A 17,851-nucleotide genomic window follows, 5' to 3' on the forward strand; every position below is an offset into this window, starting at 1 on the left:
TTTATGCAATTGTTCGAGATGCTGTTTTGAAAGCGCAAACCACTGTGGTTTCTAACAGCAGCAACTATTTTTAGAACCGGTACAGGGGAAACAGCGTAACCTGTAAGGACAGAAGGAAACTAGTGGGGGGGAAGCACTTATGGTTGGGGTAACACAGGAACAAATACTGCGGCAGCCGGGCAGCCTCCTCCACCGAGGCCCTTCGCCGCCCAGCGGCCGCGGCCCTCTGCCCCAGCGAGCCCCCGGCCCGCTCCCGCTGAAGCCGGGCCGCTCTGCCACACGCTGTCGCGGCTGCCGGGAGTCGCGATAAACCGCTAACGAACGAACCCGCCCGCCCGCCCGCCCGCCCCGTTTCCGGGCGGCGCCCGTCGCCTGGCAACCGCCCTCCGCCGCTTCCGCTTCCGCCGCCCCAGCGCATCCCTGGCGCCCGCCGCTCGTCTCCTCCCGCCCTGGGCGCTGCCGGCTGCCCCTCGGCCCAGCGCAGGCGGCCGCGGGGAAGCCCCCGCCGCGGGGAGAGGGCGGACGGCGGGAGCCCCCAGCGCGGGGGTGGGGGGCGCGGCGGCCTGAGGGGAGGCGGTGTGAGGGGCCGGGGCCTCGGCGAGGTCCCGGTCCCGTCGTCGTCGTCGTCGTCCCCCGCTCCGTCCCCGCAGAGGGGCCTGAGTGGAAGCGGGGCGTTTGGGGGCAGCCGGAGCCGTGTGGCGGCTCCCTGCTGACCCCTGGGTGAGAGAAGGGCCGGGCCGGGAGGAGGTCGGGCGCCGGCCGGCCTTGCGCTAGGCCCGGGCGGGCAGCGGAGGAGCCCCTCGCGGCTGGCTAGCACCGAAATCCTTCTGTCGGTTGGTAGGTCAGATGTGGGCCGAATAGGTGCTTAGCCCTAAGAAGGGATTAAAAGATGTGTGGTGAAGCTGCGCGTTGGCACCTTGAACGAGGGGGCCGTTGCCGGGCTCGCCCTGCTGTCTGCCCAGCTGGTGTGAGGGGTTAGGCTGGCGAGGCCGAGCTGCTGAGGAATGGAAGGGACGGAGAGCAGAAGCGACGCTTCCTCCTCGGTGGTCGCAGACTGGAGTTTGGTGTTTTGGACTCTGTGCTCTGTGATCCTGCCGGTGCTGATCACCTTGTGGTGCAGCTTCCAGCGGTCCCGGCGGCAGGTATTAATACGAGACATCTTTCGCAAGAGCAAGCATGACTGGCACTACACAGACCTCTTTGGCCAGCCCTCCTACTGCTGCGTGTGTGCCCAGCACATCCTTCAGGGTGCTTTCTGCAACTGCTGTGGCCTGCGTGTCAGTGAAGGATGCCTCAAGAAGGCAGACCAGCTTTTTCTCTGCAAGGAAATTATGATGAGGAGCAATGGTGGAGCCCACAGCTCTATGCCACACCGCTGGATCAGAGGCAACGTCCCGCTCTGCAGCTGCTGTATGATATGCAAACAACAGTGCGGCACACAGCCCAAGCTCTGCGACTACAGGTATTGCAAGGGAATTTGACTTTGTATGAGAAAGTACGATACCATATCAGTATTGTATTTGCCGCAGGGTTATTGGAACACGTTACCCTGAAGGGGATCCTGCAGTAGTCAGATATGAAGTTCTGTTAAAAAAACAGCTTCAAAGAACCTAAAATTAAAATGGATGCTTGTGGGTAATTTGAGTCGTAGATTAAGAGTATGTCATTGCATCTCATCTCCACTTGTTCTCTTAATTGCATTACTCCAGCATGATGTGCTAGCTGCTGTATAATTATATTCAAAAGGCTCTCTGTGTCCAAGAGAGTTTATATTTCAGGGGATGACCTTAAGAAGGTTCTAATGCACTTGTCATTTGTACAGTGGATATCCTGAGCAATTTGAGTGACACAGCTCACAATTCAGAGCACCAAAATGCGTATGCGTCTCTGCAAAACTGGCATCTGCTCAGTGTAACTATAACAAACAACAGTCCTATTGCTGTTTTAAGTTCATTTGTAAGGATGCTCAAAAAAAACTAATGGGAAGTTTTAAAAGCTACTGTAATATAATCTGTTTTTAAAAGTTTGTGGTAAGAATGTTAAAAAATGTTAAGGAACCATTGAATGGGCTTGCACTGTCATCAGTAAGGCTGCTTACAAAGTTGTCAGCATGACACATAGTGGCATGTTGTGCCCAAGTATAGTGCTACTGTTCCAGGTCCTGGGTACAGTATAAGTGTTACCTCAGCCTTCTCAAAGGATGTCATCTTTCCAGCATATATTCTGCCAGCTTTTGCTTTGCTTCTGTGTGATACTGTCAAATTGCTTGGTAAGTAGCAGAATTACAGTGTAAATGAGCATACTATCAGAAACAAAACCTTGAGAGACAGTGTTGTGTAGGAGAGGAGGGAAGGAGAGGGGTTTGGAGGCAAAGGGGGAAGGAAGGAAAAAGAGGAAAAGAAGAAAGTCACACAAGTATCATTGCTACTCTAGTTGTGTGCTGGATTAGTCAGAAGGACTCCAAAAATAGCTTTCGCAACTGCTTAAACCAAGGCTTTGGATGTAGCAAACAAAGATTAACATTCTGCAGAGGCTGGCAGCGGATATTGCAGTATTTCCTCTTGTTCTAGTCTGTTTTCCAGGACAGCTTTTAGAACAGGTCAAAAGGCTGAGCAGTTTTGCATAACAATATCCCATCAGCCTTGTACAGTATTGTGTAACCTTTTAGGTTTCAGATTTAAAGAGGTATTATCAATCTTAAGAAATTTATTAATTAATATTACTAGTAACGCTTTGTTAAATTGAACTCTAGTGTTTTAGCTGTGCTCTTTAAGGATGGATAGGAGTTCAGTTTCTCAGTGCAACAGTTAACATTGCAAATAATGTAAGAAGATATTTATAGCACCTGCTTTTGGAATTAAAAAGAATAGAATTAATTTAAATCCATTGGGTTGGTTTTTTTTCCACAGAATTCAAATGCTTTTCTAGACTTGGAAGCACATGACCAAGTTATGTAATTTTCTGTAGCCAATACATAGTCATGTAAACTTCCAGTGCATAGTTTTCTCTGTAATATTCTTAAAACATTACTTATAATGGTGTATGTAAACGTAAGTACTTTTCAGAAAGCTAGTCTAGCTAAAATAAATGAGCAATATCGATGTGCCTGTTGTTTGAGGATTTTTTTCATGTTTTTTTGTTCTTTTTTCCAGATGTGTGTGGTGTCAGTATACTGTACATGATGAATGCATGATGGATTGTTTAAAGACTGAGGAGTGTACATTTGGAGAATTCAGAGACTTAATTATTCCACCATACTATTTGTCTACAATCAACCAGATTCGTAAAGACAAAAGAACCAATTATGAAAAGGTAATTGTCTACTGTTTCTTAGTTTTGTAATATATTAAAAAAAACAAAAACAACAACAACAAAAAAAACCCAAACCAAAACCGAACAAAAACCCCACAGAGTAAAACTTGAATTCAGTACGTTGTCAGGTTAATAACTATTTGAAGTACTTGCAGTGTTAATTTGGAGGTGTTTTTCATTTTATTAACATGGTAGTTGAAGCACGAGCAGACGTTTGGATTTTGTTATTCCAAAACAACACTGAGATTTGGGTATCTTACTTCCTTGAATGTTTTGTGATGTTTCTATGGCTGTATTCATAACATTGTAGTATTTGTTGTCCTAGGCACCGTAGAACAGAAATCTTTGACCTTGGTGCATCAGAAGTATTTGTTTCTGATTTGACTACTTCGGTCTAATTGGTAGCTTCCTCATTTCAGCACTTACAGGGGACGGGTTCTGGAGCAAGGTTTCAAACATTTTCAGACATGCTGTATTTGTGTGACTGACTGACTTTTACCTTTTTGCAGGTGGTACCTTACTGCAGAAAACACTGGATGCCAGTAATCATACTGGCTAATACTCGTAGTGGAAACAACATGGGTGAAACTTTACTAGGAGAATTTAAAATTCTGCTGAACCCCGTTCAGGTATTTACAGTGAAAAGCCACTATAATAAAATAAAAGTTTAAATTAGAATAAACATCACTTTGCTTACACAATGGCAGTAGGATCTTGTGGAAGATCAGTAAAGGAAACAAATTCATGCCATTTGTTTTTTTAGAAAGAACTCTTATATAGAGAGACCAAAAGCGCAGAGGCTCCTCCCACCCCCAAGTTTGTTATGGTTCTAAAACTGGTCCAGTTTTTTATTTATAGTAATACATGCAGTAATTCTCTTAATGATAAGTATCTGGCTCTTGAAACAGTGTACAAGTTTTAGAAAAATATTTAGATCTTCTTAATTGAAACCTGTATTTGTTTAAATCCTCACTTTACTTGTGAAAATGTCAGTTGTTTACAGTTGCTCCTTTGTGTTGTCGCTTTCCCCTTAAAATCCACTGCGATGGCACAGGATGTTGACATAAGGCAGTTAGTTGTTCCTTGGATTTCCTGGCTGCAGCATAATACTCTTCCTTTGAAGTTCAAAACCCAGCCTTAGAATACAGCCTAATAGGAATCAGTATGTGTTTGTTTTAAATGCATCCCAATAAGCCTTTAAAGACCGAACCTCTTCGTATGCTGACTATTTAAAAATAACTTTTACCTGAAGTCTTTCATCTTGACAGAATTCATCATAATGCCTCTAGATACAGACTTTTCTTAGGACTCTGTCTGCTTGGTTATCAATGACAATTATTCCTAGCAAAGCAGCTGGAGCTCTATTGTGAATTTGGGAAACCAAATCCTGCTCATAAAAGTCAGGACAGCTCATTTGCTAATGTAATATTGTAAATGGAGAATCTTTGTTTTGCATTAGAATGAACTTCTTGAAGTTGTTTATCTGTGAGGCAAATCTGAGTCATGTTCTGTGAAGTTATGGACTCTATTTTCCTTTCTTCTAGGTTTTTGATCTAAGCAAAATTGCACCTGCTAAAGCACTCCAACTTTGTACCTTGCTGCCTTGCAACTCTGTCAGGGTTCTTGTCTGTGGTGGGGATGGCACAGTAGGCTGGGTCCTGGATGCAATTGATGAAATGAAGATAAAGGTATTGGGTTTTAAATTAAAAGGTGTCTTACGGTGAAATGAGTTTTGGAGCTGCTAAAGTGCTACACCTATTCTCTTACCTGCATTTATTGTTTTCATCTTCCTGAATAAGCCTATGGAGAAATATTTGCAGAATTGCTTGTTCATATGGCAGGAATGCATCTTGTTATGAGTCCCTGTAGTTCAGGAAAAATATGAAAGCTTTAGATTTTTAAATTATATTTAAAGTTGTTCTTTCTGTAAAACAAACTGCAGAATATTTTATGCATTGTTCTTTCCTCTTTGAACAGATTTATTTTGTCATAAATGGCATGGCTAATAATGGCTAATGTGCTCTGACTGGTTATTTCTCCCAGCGTGCTCAATCTTTTATAATAACCTCATAATTTTGCTGGCTATACTGGTTATATTGCCAGTGCATGAATAAGTGCAGTAATTTGTTTCTGCTCCTTATCATATATTCTAAACAATCTATCAGTCTGCAGCCTCGCCTATTAACAGCAAGTAGAGAAGGAAAAAATAAACTGAATGTTTACTGTTGATTTGAAATGGACGATATTCCAATTTACAGGGTACTACTAAGAACTCCTGAGAAAATTAAGAATGAAAAATAATTACTAGGGCTTTAGTGCTTTACCTAATAAACTTTTTCTCTAGTGATAGAAGGAGGAAAGTTACTCTTCTTATATCAATGTCTTTTTTTTTTTTTTTTTCTTTTCTCCTGTGGCTTTCTTGTTAATACAAGAAATGTTGTAGTTGAAGGCCATTGTTACAACTTCATGCATAGTCAAAGTGAGCTTTGAGAATTTTTATGTACTGATAAAGTAGAAATGCAGCAAAGTGTAACTATAAAGGTTAATGAATATGAGTATATGGTTACTTGGTCTTGGACATTTGATATATTGTCCCTCAGAGCCAATATGGTTGATGAAATCTGGGTTCTTCTTTGTTTCCAAGTATTCAAATTGAGTCATTGGAATTATATAAATACTGTTGAGATTATCAGCAAAACCTTTTTATTATCAGCAGTAGGTTATTTGCTCCCTTCCTTTATCTTGACTCTCAAATACAGGTTACCTGGCTGATAACTCTTCTTGAAAAAATAGTAACCATAATGCCACTTATTGCAAGTACTTTTCACAGCTGAATTTCAAAGGCCATAGTACATCTGAAATAACTGTTCACCCTTCTGTGGTAAAGAGAGCAAAGACCTTTGCTCAGGTGGCCATTTTGAATGTCTGCTTCTGTCACTTACTCTGTGATCTGCAGAGGTGATTATTGTCTGCTCCATCTATTGATAACAGTTGGATCTGTGTGTGTATGTGGCACCACTGAAACTTAGATACTGACTTTCCTTCATTGAGTATGTGAATGTCTGTCCGTGGTTGAATACTCTAGTGTTATATGCATCTGTTGTTTTAGACCTAACCTCATTTCAGTCTTGTAAGAGCATTTTGGTGTCTTGTTATGGTTCACAGCCTTGTGTGTTACGTCACTCTTAATGTTCATATCATTTCCCAGAAGTATGTGCAATAATAATGTTAGTAACTTACCATGGCTGCAGCAAGTCAGCAGCATATAATCAGGAAATCAGATGAGAAGTTCAGGCTTCCATTTCTAGATCCAAAGCATCATTCTTTTGAAGGCATACTCTGTTCAGTATTAATAATGCATTGTTCCATGCTGTGTTTGTATTCTCTTTTCTTCGCACAATGGTTTAACATTTCCTTCCTTTGCATTATCCCTACGATAAGTACTTAAATGTGCCATCTGCTATACTAACGCTGCCAGCTCTATTGCTCTGCACTGTGTAACAAGCTGCTCTGAAGATGAATGCTATTTATCTAACCTGAACATTTGGGGGTATAAGGGAGAACATGAGTGCTGAAGAAGGAACTAATATGCAGTGGTTTTGTATCCTAGGGGCAAGAACATTATATTCCACAAGTTGCAATTTTACCTCTGGGAACAGGTAATGACCTGTCTAATACACTGGGCTGGGGTGCAGGTTATGCTGGAGAAGTCCCTGTAGAACAAATCTTACGAAATGTCATGGAGGCAGATGGAATCAAACTAGACAGGTAAGTAACAGCGAAAAGATAAATTCTATAGAAACAAATACTACTATAGCTCTAGTGATAGCCATTTGCAGCAGTATATGTAAAGAAATACAAGTATTGCTGGAGGGAACTGCAAAATGACTGAGGTCCAAAATTAGTCTTTATTTAGTTGTTCTACAAGGCTTAACTCTTTCATAATTTAACTAAGTTTGAATCTTTTTACTTGATCCCAGTATAGATATGAGATTCCTGACTACAGCTTTGATACTAAGTGAGAACAGGCTGTCATGAGTCTAAGTAATGGCTGTTGTTTTTCAGATGGAAGGTTCAAGTAACAAACAAAGGATACTACAACTTAAGGAAACCAAAGGTATGGTTTGCAAGTATAAATATGGATTCTATGGAATACTTGTATGTTTATACTTATTTTTCTGGTTACCTATTTCCCATTAAACACTGTGACTTTTAAATCCTAATAATGATATTTAATAAGACCATAACTAGAAGTTCTGTCTTACAGGTATTCACCATGAACAACTACTTTTCTATAGGACCTGATGCTCTCATGGCTTTAAATTTTCATGCTCATCGTGAGAAGACTCCCTCTCTGTTTTCCAGCAGAATTATTAATAAGGTGTGTTTGGTAAAGTGACATTTTCTCCTTGTAGTTGTTGACTTGACTTAAGGCTATTTTTTGCTTTACATTACTTTACTCCCCTACTTCCTTTCATGCCATTTTAAGAGTTTGAACTCATTTTTCTTGGGGAGGGGATTCCATGGGTAAAACATGTTTCCAGCCCACTCACAGGTGTTCTGCCTTGCCTCTGCTTGCTTGCTTACAGAATATGGTGTTTGTTCAGTTTTTTGTTTAGAATGTTTCATTTGCTTTGAAACTTAATGGGTTAAGGACCCTGCCTATTTCCTTTTAAAGTGGAAAGCAAGTTTCTTATGCAAGTTGTAGCCTATCTCATGAAGAAAGCTTAGTTGAAGGATGTGCAAATATGTTAAGTATGAATTTTAGTTAAGGTTTGCAGAACGATAACTCTACATCAATATTTCAAATAGTCTTCATATGTATTGTCTTTTTCTAACAGTGTTTTCTGTTCTCCTTGTTTTGGTTTTTATAGGCTGTTTATTTTTTTTATGGAACCAAAGACTGCTTAGTACAAGAATGTAAAGATCTTAACAAAAAGGTTGAGGTAAGTTTTTTTAACTTGCTTATTCTCTGGACAGTCAGTGGAATGTGAAAACTTACCTTGTGAAAGAAAAAGGGAAAAGCTTTGCAGCTTACATCTATGTGATATTTGTATAAGGATGACTCTGGACTTGGACTATTTTTGATGTAACTTTTGCTGTCTGCAGCTTACTTCATGGAATTCATGTCTTTGAGCTTACTGAAAATTCCTCAATTTTTTTCTGGCCTTGACTCAGTTCTATGAGTTCAAGTACTGATATTCAGATAAAATTGCCTTAGCACCAGAGACTCACATAAGTGAGAGTTCCTTTTTCTTTTCTCTATTAATAGAAACTTATTACACCTTAGGATATCTTGTGATATCAGAAGTAATTTTTTAAAAGTATGAAAAGAAAACATGTTCTATTTGTACAGGGCTAGTTTTTCTTCAAGTGGAAGCCTATTAAATGCATAAAGAGAATAACTAGCTTGTATTGAAATACTGAATTTGATCCACAGTAATTAACTTCTGTTTGTCTTTTAAAGCTAGAGTTGGATGGTGAGAGAATAGAGTTGCCCAATTTGGAAGGCATCATTGTCCTGAATATTGGATATTGGGGAGGTGGCTGTAGGCTCTGGGAAGGAATGGGTGATGAACCTTACCCCTTGGCGAGGTACACAGTGCATCTTTTTCTTTTTTTTTTTCTTTTTTTTTTTTTTCCTTTAACAGTTCTTGTAGTGTAAGCAGTTCCCTCCAGTAGGCTGTGCTTGTGTAACCAGACTTGTCTGAAAGTCAGAAGGTTACCTAGTGACAGTAGGCTATCTCAGATTTTTTATCTTCCTCATGTTAGAGACTTGGACTAAGTGCATCCCACACATTAAGTTTTGGGTTGTTTTTTTTTTAAGATGTTCTCAAAATGTCTGGCATGATTAAGCAATAGCATTGAAGAGGCTATTAAAAATAAAGGTAGCCTTCAAAAAGTGGAAGATATGTCCATTTCAGAATATAAAAGAACACATCTTAATAGAGCTTAAGATAAAAAGTAAAAACAATGCAAGCCAAAAAATTTACTCCCATGCTTGAGTAAGTTGGCTGGAGCAATACTAAAGAGAATAGATGGGTACATTAGTTATTACCTCTTGTGATTTCCTTCTTCAGAAGCCTTATATATAAATATACTTAATAGTTCTGTTACAAGGCTTATGATCCTGGATTTCTAAAAAATGTTTGGGCAAGGTCCTTTACCAAAATCTAAAAAATTAAGCCATTAAAAGATTTTCCCATAGATAAATAACTGAGGGAAAAGACAGAAAATTGTACAAATCTGAAAGAGAAATCCACTGTGGGCCTTAAGTATGCACGATGATCCTTGGAAATTATGGATATATCCGTAATTTCCAGAAGCTAGCTAGGGTGTACCAGCTGGTGTATTGCTCCATACTTGCGTTTTTTGTATGGCTTCCTTTGCCATTCAGTGTGACTTGTTGTCCAGCTCAAATAGATGGTTTAAACATATTTGTAGAATAACATTTGTCTTCTTTATAGGAACAGCCATAAAAGGACTGTGTAATATTTGGATAGGTATTCTAGACCTCATAAGCATCACTAAAAAGAGTCTCTTTTCTTAATTCATAGACATGACGATGGACTTCTGGAAGTTGTTGGTGTTCATGGTTCCTTCCACTGTGCCCAGATTCAGGTGAAACTAGCAAATCCTGTTCGCCTAGGGCAGGCACATACAGTGAGGGTAAGTGGTGTTTATGAACCTGTTTCCCTAAATTTTTTTTTAATACACAGTATAGAATCTCAAGCACTCAACTGTCTGATCTGAAGTTGCAGTTTGCAGTTAAGTTAGATGTTTCTCTTGCTTAGTAAAAATTATGTCATAATTCACAGTCTTCTGTTGCTGTGGGTGGTGGCCTACAAATGCAACTGATTATATACTGTTTCTCCCTGGCCAGGCTGAAATGTGCAGCATCAGTATATTGTAGTTGCAAAAGGTATCTTCAGAGCTACTTTGAACTGCTATGATTGTGTGTTCTTCTATTTAATACTAGCTGATCTTGAAGAGTTCAAAGATGCCAATGCAGGTGGATGGAGAGCCATGGGCTCAGGGGCCCTGCACGGTTACCATAACTCATAAGACACATGCACTGATGTTGTATCACTCGGGTGAACAGACAGATGACGACGCTTCCAGCGTGTCTGAGCAAGACCACATGAGAGAACAGACGGATGAAGATGTATAGATTTTGCGGAATTCAACCTAATACAGTGATGAACTTCAGCTCATTAAGAACATTGAGAATGCCTAATCTAGATTAAGGTTTATGCCGTAAGGTTCATATTTGTGAATGAACTAGAGCTGAGGAAAAAGCCATGCTTTTACATTCATGAAAACTTTCACAGCTGAATTACCACAACTGTTTTGCCTTTTAGATTGGTGGTGATGCCCAGCCTTTCTAGTTTGAGGAGTTAGTTACTCTAATGGCAGGAAGGAGACAGATACTGCAGCCCTTCCTTGCCGTGGAATCAGATCTTCTGCACATACACAATGCAAAATATTTTATACCCTTGGAAAGGGAGACAGCTGGGAGTGTGGCCTGCTTCCACCTGCCCTCTTCCCCAGAACAGTTCCAGAACAGAAAACCAGACCAAGTAGGATGTGGGCTGATTTTCTGACAACAGCCTGCTCCTGGCTGCCATCTCTTCTTGGGAGCAAGACAAATACTCTTCTTTGCACCTGCTTGTGCAGTGCCTATCTGATATGCTTGACTGGGAGAGCGGAGGATCTGGGAGCTCTTGGGAAGGTGGTTAGCAAGAAAGATGCTTTTGGACCAAAGGTTTCTGGAAATACTCTGTTAGCGAATTACCTTTTTCAGTGGCTATGTAAGCCATAGATAGAGTACTCCTGTGGTCCTGAGTACTCACGATACAACTTCAAAATAATTGTACTATGACTTGCACTGAGGTACTGTGACTGACTCTGCTTCAGTTCAGTGAGAGACTAATTCTAGTTTTTGTGCATAGCAACATCATAGTTCTTGAGGAGACTTTGTGCGGGAAAATTTGGACAAAGGAGCTGTCTTTTTTAGCTGTTTAGAGGAGGGTTTTAACGAAATAATGATGATGGGCAAATGTGTTTGGTATTTTTTTAAAGGCTTGTTAAAGATCTTGCTTCGTAATTACCTGAAAATGATCAATGGTAAGTCAGTCTGTTAACTGTTTCAACTTGTAAGTGTGGAGGTTGAGAGCTAGGTTTGCAGGGGTTAGCAAGTTCTGGCGTTCATGTGTGTAATTTGATTGTGAAAAAAAACGTGGAAGCATTTGTTTTCTGACTGGCTCTTAGGGTGTCAAAGATACCTTGTTGGACCTGAAACTTCATTTCCCATATGAATATAGGGTGAGGAAAAGATTGGTGGCCTATACTGATAGTAAAGGTTAAGAATACATACAACAGTACATGGAAACAGTCAGTTTGGCATATCTGAAGCTTCTCAGGTTAAAAGCTTCTCAGGTGAAAACATCTTCATGATTAACAGAAGTAAAAATCTGCTCCTTTTTTCTTTTGTTGTAGGTATTTTAAACCCGGAGCAGGGGAGAGCTATGAGTTGAGGTTTAAAATTTGTCACTAAGTAATTCAGTTAAGTTCAGTTGAGTTACTGAAAGTGATCTTCCAAGTAGGAAGATAATTTATGCTGAATGTATACTGCATAAGCTAAGATCATAAGAGAAGTTGAGAGCTTTGGTCTGAACTTTGAATGTTGCTGCTTTTGTCAGAACTGTCCCAATTTTTTTTTTTTTTTTTTTTTCTTTATGCTAACCGAAAGCGATACCACTGGGTAAAGTAGGCTGTGTTTCTGGGTTTTGTAAAATGAAACTGTTTTTCAACAATCTGTAAAATGACGTTTGCATTAATGGTGAATGGACTATTTATATTTTAAAATAATTTATTGAAACCTTGGCAAAGTCAGTATTTTTAAAACCTTCAATTGTAATCCTCTTTGGAGAGCATTTTTAACTTGATGGTATTCATTGTAGAAAGTGTATGTACTAGATCTTAAATACTACTGATTATCAGTGAATTTATAGATGTCTGAAAATGTGATTAGAGTGTAATGAACTGTAAAGCTGAAGCCATTTGTAAATTCCATGTTCATTAGCCTTATATACTTCATCTTAATTATTTTATTGTATGTAAATATAGAGAACAAATAGTTAAATCTATGTAAAAAGTGTTTAAAATACCCCAAAGTATAGTATGTTAGACAAATCCACTACCTTTTTTTTTTTTTCCAGTTATGAGGTTCGATTTGTATTGGCTTCAAAAATCTTACTAGTTATTAATTTTTTTAAAAAACTTGTAACCATCATCATCCTAAAAATAGTTAAGTTCTCTGCTATGGTTTTTACCTAACTATTGTTTACAAACAAACGACAAGTCTCTGGAAAAGCAGGGTATGTGCTATGAAAGGCAGCATTTTCTCAAGAGAAATGACACTGCTGGCTACTCAATCTAAACTATTCATAACACAGTTTAAAGAGTTACCTGAAGTTGATCACATGATTATTCAAATTCTTTTATAGCCTAAGAACCTTTAACTGTTCAAAAACTTCACTTTTTGAACTCCTGACATCTAGGAAAAAAAAAAAATAATGCCAGGACTTTGAAAGTCTCCCTCTTTTACAGTAGGTGAGCTGGCTTCTCCACTTGTGCTTTGCCTGAGTGGGTACCAGTGATGTTGCACTATATTTGTGCAGGCAAGGTCCTCTTGCTTGCTGTGGCTTGCTAGGAGTCCAGTCCTAAATGCGTGAAATCCTCTTTGGGAAATGCGAATCCATCATTCCTTTTGGAGAAACAAAGCAGAATTGGAAGTGAAAGTAGCATCTAAATGGGTGCTTGTTTGGGAGAACCCCTGGTAAATGGTCTTGTTTCTGTTGGACAGATCATCCCCTTCTTGCATGTGGAAGTGAAGAAGTTTGTGTTTCACAAATTGACTGTTAGTCATTGCAGCAAATGATAGGTAGCAAACGTAGCTGTTGTTAAGCATGGGGAAGCCTCTTGTAAAATTGTATTTATGGTATGGAGAATATTCTGTAAGTTTGAAGTGTCTAGTTCCCAGTCAGACATGGGGTCATCCTTCTATTGTAACTATATGTAGCTGTCATGCATGAGGAAAAAAAAAGTTCTTTTTAAACATGCAGTGTTAGCACTAGAATCTGTTGGGAAGTCTTGGTGTTTCCAACACGCTGTCCTTTTGATTTCAATGTATCCTCCTTTCCAGTATGTTGCAAATTGGGTTAAAGCCTGTTTTGAGTTATTTTTATCAAACTGTTTTAAGTGTTAGTTCGACTGCAGACAGTAAATGTCAGCAATGGGCACCCAGATTCTAATGCTAGCATAAATGAACTTTTTAAATTTTTAATATACCTGTAGCTGCTTAATGTTGTCATGTTTGCGTTGTGACTGTAAAACTGTTACATGCTGCTTTAACGTTGTAGGTGCATAAAGCACCAGTACAAAAAAGCTACTCTGTAGCTCTTCTGAACGCAGAGTGGAAACCTGAAAATACTGCAGTACATTCTCTATCCAGAAGAGGGTACTCTGCAGCTGGATCTCATGTCCTGCACTGAAGAATTTTCCCTTACCCTGTTAAGGATTAACATTGGAAAAATTGTGAAAGTGATGTTTCAAAAAGATAAATAATCAATAGTTTCTTCTGGCAGTCTTCATACAGCATACCTTTGTGTAAAACGTACAGGGTGAATAATCAATTCACAAAGTTTATTTTTAAGTTTTATTGCTGCATACACTAGCTTCACTGACTTTTGGTCAGATCCCGATAACTTTCTTTACTGTAGGTTCTCACTCCTATGATGTGCAGTACAAAAAATTTAAAGTTGTATGGAGAGCCTTTTTGTGAGTCAGCTTCCTGCCTCGCTCAAACCTCACTTGTTTACACGCACAGGATGTATGTGCCTATTTTCATGTGCATAGAACTTCTTGTCATAGGCTTTGTTTTACTTTGTGTTTTCACTTGAGCAATTCATAGCAGGGTTAAACTGTTTCAAATGCCACATGCATTTTGGATCTTTCTCCATATCTGGACTTTTTTAAAAGGCATCTGAAGCCCAAACTTGCATTCTTCATCTTCAGAAATAGCTGAGGTGAATGACATTCACTTAGGTATGTTTTTTTTCTAAGTATGTCTATTATTCCTGGTGTTTAAAGCACATTAGGGTAGTATTTAGAGCATACTTTTAACAGCACTTTGGAATTACTGCAGTTATTAAAGAACATAGTCTTATGTTTTCTTTCTACTGCAATGGTGATATTCCTGTTTCAAATTAATTTGGAATTATGTTCAAATTTGAACATTTTTCTCAGCTAGCACTGTTATGAATTGCATTTCATGTTCATGATGTAAAGACTGTATAGCATAATGTATGCATTTGATACTCTTTTTTTATATGTTCACTTTCAATGTTGCCCCTTCATAGGGTTTTTTCCCAGGTCTTGCTTTTCTTAGGCACTAAGTAACTTGAAACAACATTTACTTTAGTTAGATGCTCTAAGTTCATGCTCTCAGAAAACAGACTTGAGTTTCTTCTGGTTGCAAAAGAAAATGCTACCATGTTTGAACATACTTGGGGAAAATCATCTTATTGAGGCAATGCTTATAGCAAGAGTAAGTTAATAGTTTCTTCTGTATAACTTCAGCTGATTCAGATTGAGAAATTTGTTCCCCTGTACATTTTGTCTTGCTAGTGTTTACACCTACTCAGTAAGTACTTTTCCTCAGTCACTTAATTATGCATTTTATGCTGACTCAGTTTCAGCTAAAAATGTCATTTGGGACAGTATCAAAAGTTCTCCTGAAATCAGGATAGTGAGCTTTTCTTCTATCCACTTTACCCTTCATGCCAGCTAGCTTGTCAGAAAAGAAAATTAGAATGGCTTTGCCCAGCTTATTATTAGCACAGTAACCCACCTGTTTGGCTTTCTCAGTCACCATCAGTACACCTGGAAGATATTAGAAAGGCCTCCAAAGGTTCCCAGTCCCCCAGACCTATTTTGAAAGTACAATTTTTGCTCTTTGCTGCTGGGGAGGAACCTCCCCATTCTCCACAGGTTTTGAGAACTGATGGTTAAAGGTTCTGGTTTTCAGTTTGGCCAATTCCTTCTGGTTCTGCATTATGTTGCACTGAAGCTCACAGCTTTCATAATGTATGTTATTGTATCTTACTGGTTAAAAAAAAACTTAAAGCACTGTACCTTAGCTGTGAACAGCATAATGGTATCAATGTTATAATAGTTATTCTTTGTTACTTGGCAACAAATGTTTTTTGGTAGAGCACCACTGTAACCTAGTTAGTTAATCTATGGGTAAGAGTAGGACACTTAGGAATCTTTGCATGTGTTTTAACTGAAAATCCTTTTTTGTTCTGTATCTCATACTGACTACTAGCAGTTTTCTTCCTTTTGGAAGAGAAAAAAGATTTGACCCTTCAGTTAGGAGTAAACTAGGATATCTTCAGATTTAAAAATACTAGTACATAACTGATCCTGTTGAATGTGAACCACTTCTTTAAAAATGCTCTGACTTTTTTTCTGAGAAATGATAGCTGCTTCTTGAACACAGGAATGAGACAACAGAGACCACTTGTTCATTTAGCAAGTAAGTACATTGAGATAATTTACACATTCTCTATTTCAAATTCATTTAGGCCACAGTTCTAAAAGCATGGCGTGATCAAAATTTCTCTGTCTCACTAAGAGTGCTGAATATCCAGTTCAGGTTTTGGGCATCTCGGGGAGAGACTTCTAGCTGGAGGAAAGCCACATGCCTTGACTAAACCTAGTGATGTTATGCAGACTTACATTAGCTGAGGATCCGGCCCTTAACTGTTCAAAAGTATGAATGTATTCAAAATTTTACTTTGTTTCCCATTAATACTGCCCTGTTTACTGTGCTGTATACCCTTATTGCTGTATGTAATTCATTTTTTGCATTGTTTCATTTGCAACTTGTTTGTAGATTTCAGCATAAAAATAATTTTAAGAGTAAGTGGGAACTTACACTGTGAGTTTACTGCATTCTGTATCTTCAAAGTTTACATCCCTCAAAAGCCATTTTGTCCACTACCAACTGTTGTAATCCTTGGAGTACCTCCAGCCATTTTCTCTTTCTAGGATTTTTATAGATGGATTTTTATTTTTGTAGCTTGTAACTTCAATATATATAGGAGTTATTTCTATTTAGTAATTGGTGACCAGAATACTGTAAAAATGTTACCTTTAAGAGGTGTAACTTTAAGTTAGTAATAACTACTTGTAAGAAGATACCAGCATGTTAACAGTTTTAAAAAAAAAAAAAAAAAGTTATTCTTTAGCTTGGAAATACTGTGATGCTGTGACTTGGGATTTGTATTGAATGTGTTTATGCATTTATTCTGAAGTTGCACTAAATAGGGAAAAAATGAGCTTAAAATGCAAGTAATACATCAAAAAGTAGAATTTATAACGTCTTAGGCTTTTTTCAACCAAGAAAGGTGACATTTGGGATTCAGTATTTTTTGGTTTTCCCACAGAACAGTGAGGAAGGAGTGGTCAGTGTACTCTCGATGGAACAGTTGTTTCCTTATGGCGAAGTTTGAGATATATATTATTTAGTGCCCAAATATAAGCAAAAGCTGTCTGCACCGTTCCCACCTCTCTTCTCAGAAAACAAAAACTCAGAGCAAACCTGACTGCTCACAGCTGTAAAGTATATGAGATCTTACTTGCAAAGAAATAACCAGCCAACATAATATTGAATGTCCAATTTAAATGTTTAAAGTCAAAATTTGCTAATTTTTTTTTTTTTTACATCAAGTGATGCTTTCAAATCCCAAATTGTTTTTCCTTTGTTTTTTAAAAGGTGGCAGGCTGAAATGAGGGGATAAGGAGGTATTACTGTAAAATTCTTAGTCATAAAAGCTGGGAAGTGTGTTCTTTATTTGCTGCGTAGGCACAGGAAGTGTGATTGTGGAACGTCTCATAAAAGTCTCTGCACCCTCATTGGCTTCATGCAATATTTCTGAAGCGGGTGATAATACCATAGCCCCCTGTAATTGTGATGTTTGCTCAAATCATTACATGTGGGTGATGTGTATTATTTGAGTACTTGGGCCAGGTTCTGTCTGTAAGAAGCTGCAACTTGAGTGAAGTCACAGAACTCCACCCAGTTCTGTGGCGGTACTCCACATTAACGTAAGTGAAACTGAAGAAAACTTTTGTCTTCAGTGAGTTGTGTCATGGCCTGTCTCTTGTGACTTAAGCTCCCAGAAGGCTCCTTTGAGAAACATCTGCTCCATATTCTTCATAGAAGTTTGTAAATGCAGACTTTTTCACAGCACTGACTTGGTTACTGAATTTCCTAATGCATCTTTTTGTTGTCTTGTTATTTGTACTGTATTTCTCTGTAGATTAAAGTGTGTGAATTAAAGTATTTAAACTCAGTTTTTCCCGCTCCTCACTATGCATAAAAGCAAATGCGAGTTTTCAACTCTGTAACAACCTAGTGATGATGATAAACTGCCTGGCTTTTAGAAGGCTGCAGTATGATAAGCTTGGT

The 17,851-nt window shown here is 38.8% G+C and overlaps 1 protein-coding gene across 1 annotated transcript; it reads left to right on the forward strand.

The window, feature by feature from the left end:
- Positions 1 to 392: 392 nt before the first annotated feature.
- DGKE (diacylglycerol kinase epsilon) lies at positions 393 to 17,735 on the forward strand. Its single transcript, XM_069799242.1, has 11 exons — positions 393 to 1,462; positions 3,153 to 3,312; positions 3,822 to 3,941; positions 4,857 to 5,000; positions 6,923 to 7,080; positions 7,378 to 7,429; positions 7,580 to 7,693; positions 8,187 to 8,258; positions 8,780 to 8,907; positions 9,870 to 9,981; positions 10,292 to 17,735. The coding sequence occupies exons 1-11, from the start codon at positions 1,005 to 1,007 to the stop codon at positions 10,481 to 10,483; spliced, it is 1,710 nt and encodes a 569-aa protein (XP_069655343.1). The 5' UTR covers positions 393 to 1,004; the 3' UTR covers positions 10,484 to 17,735.
- The last annotated feature ends 116 nt before the right edge of the window (positions 17,736 to 17,851 follow it).

The sequence above is a fragment of the Haliaeetus albicilla genome, chromosome 12, assembly GCF_947461875.1.
Source record: "Haliaeetus albicilla chromosome 12, bHalAlb1.1, whole genome shotgun sequence".
Taxonomy (NCBI): Eukaryota; Metazoa; Chordata; class Aves; order Accipitriformes; family Accipitridae; genus Haliaeetus; species Haliaeetus albicilla.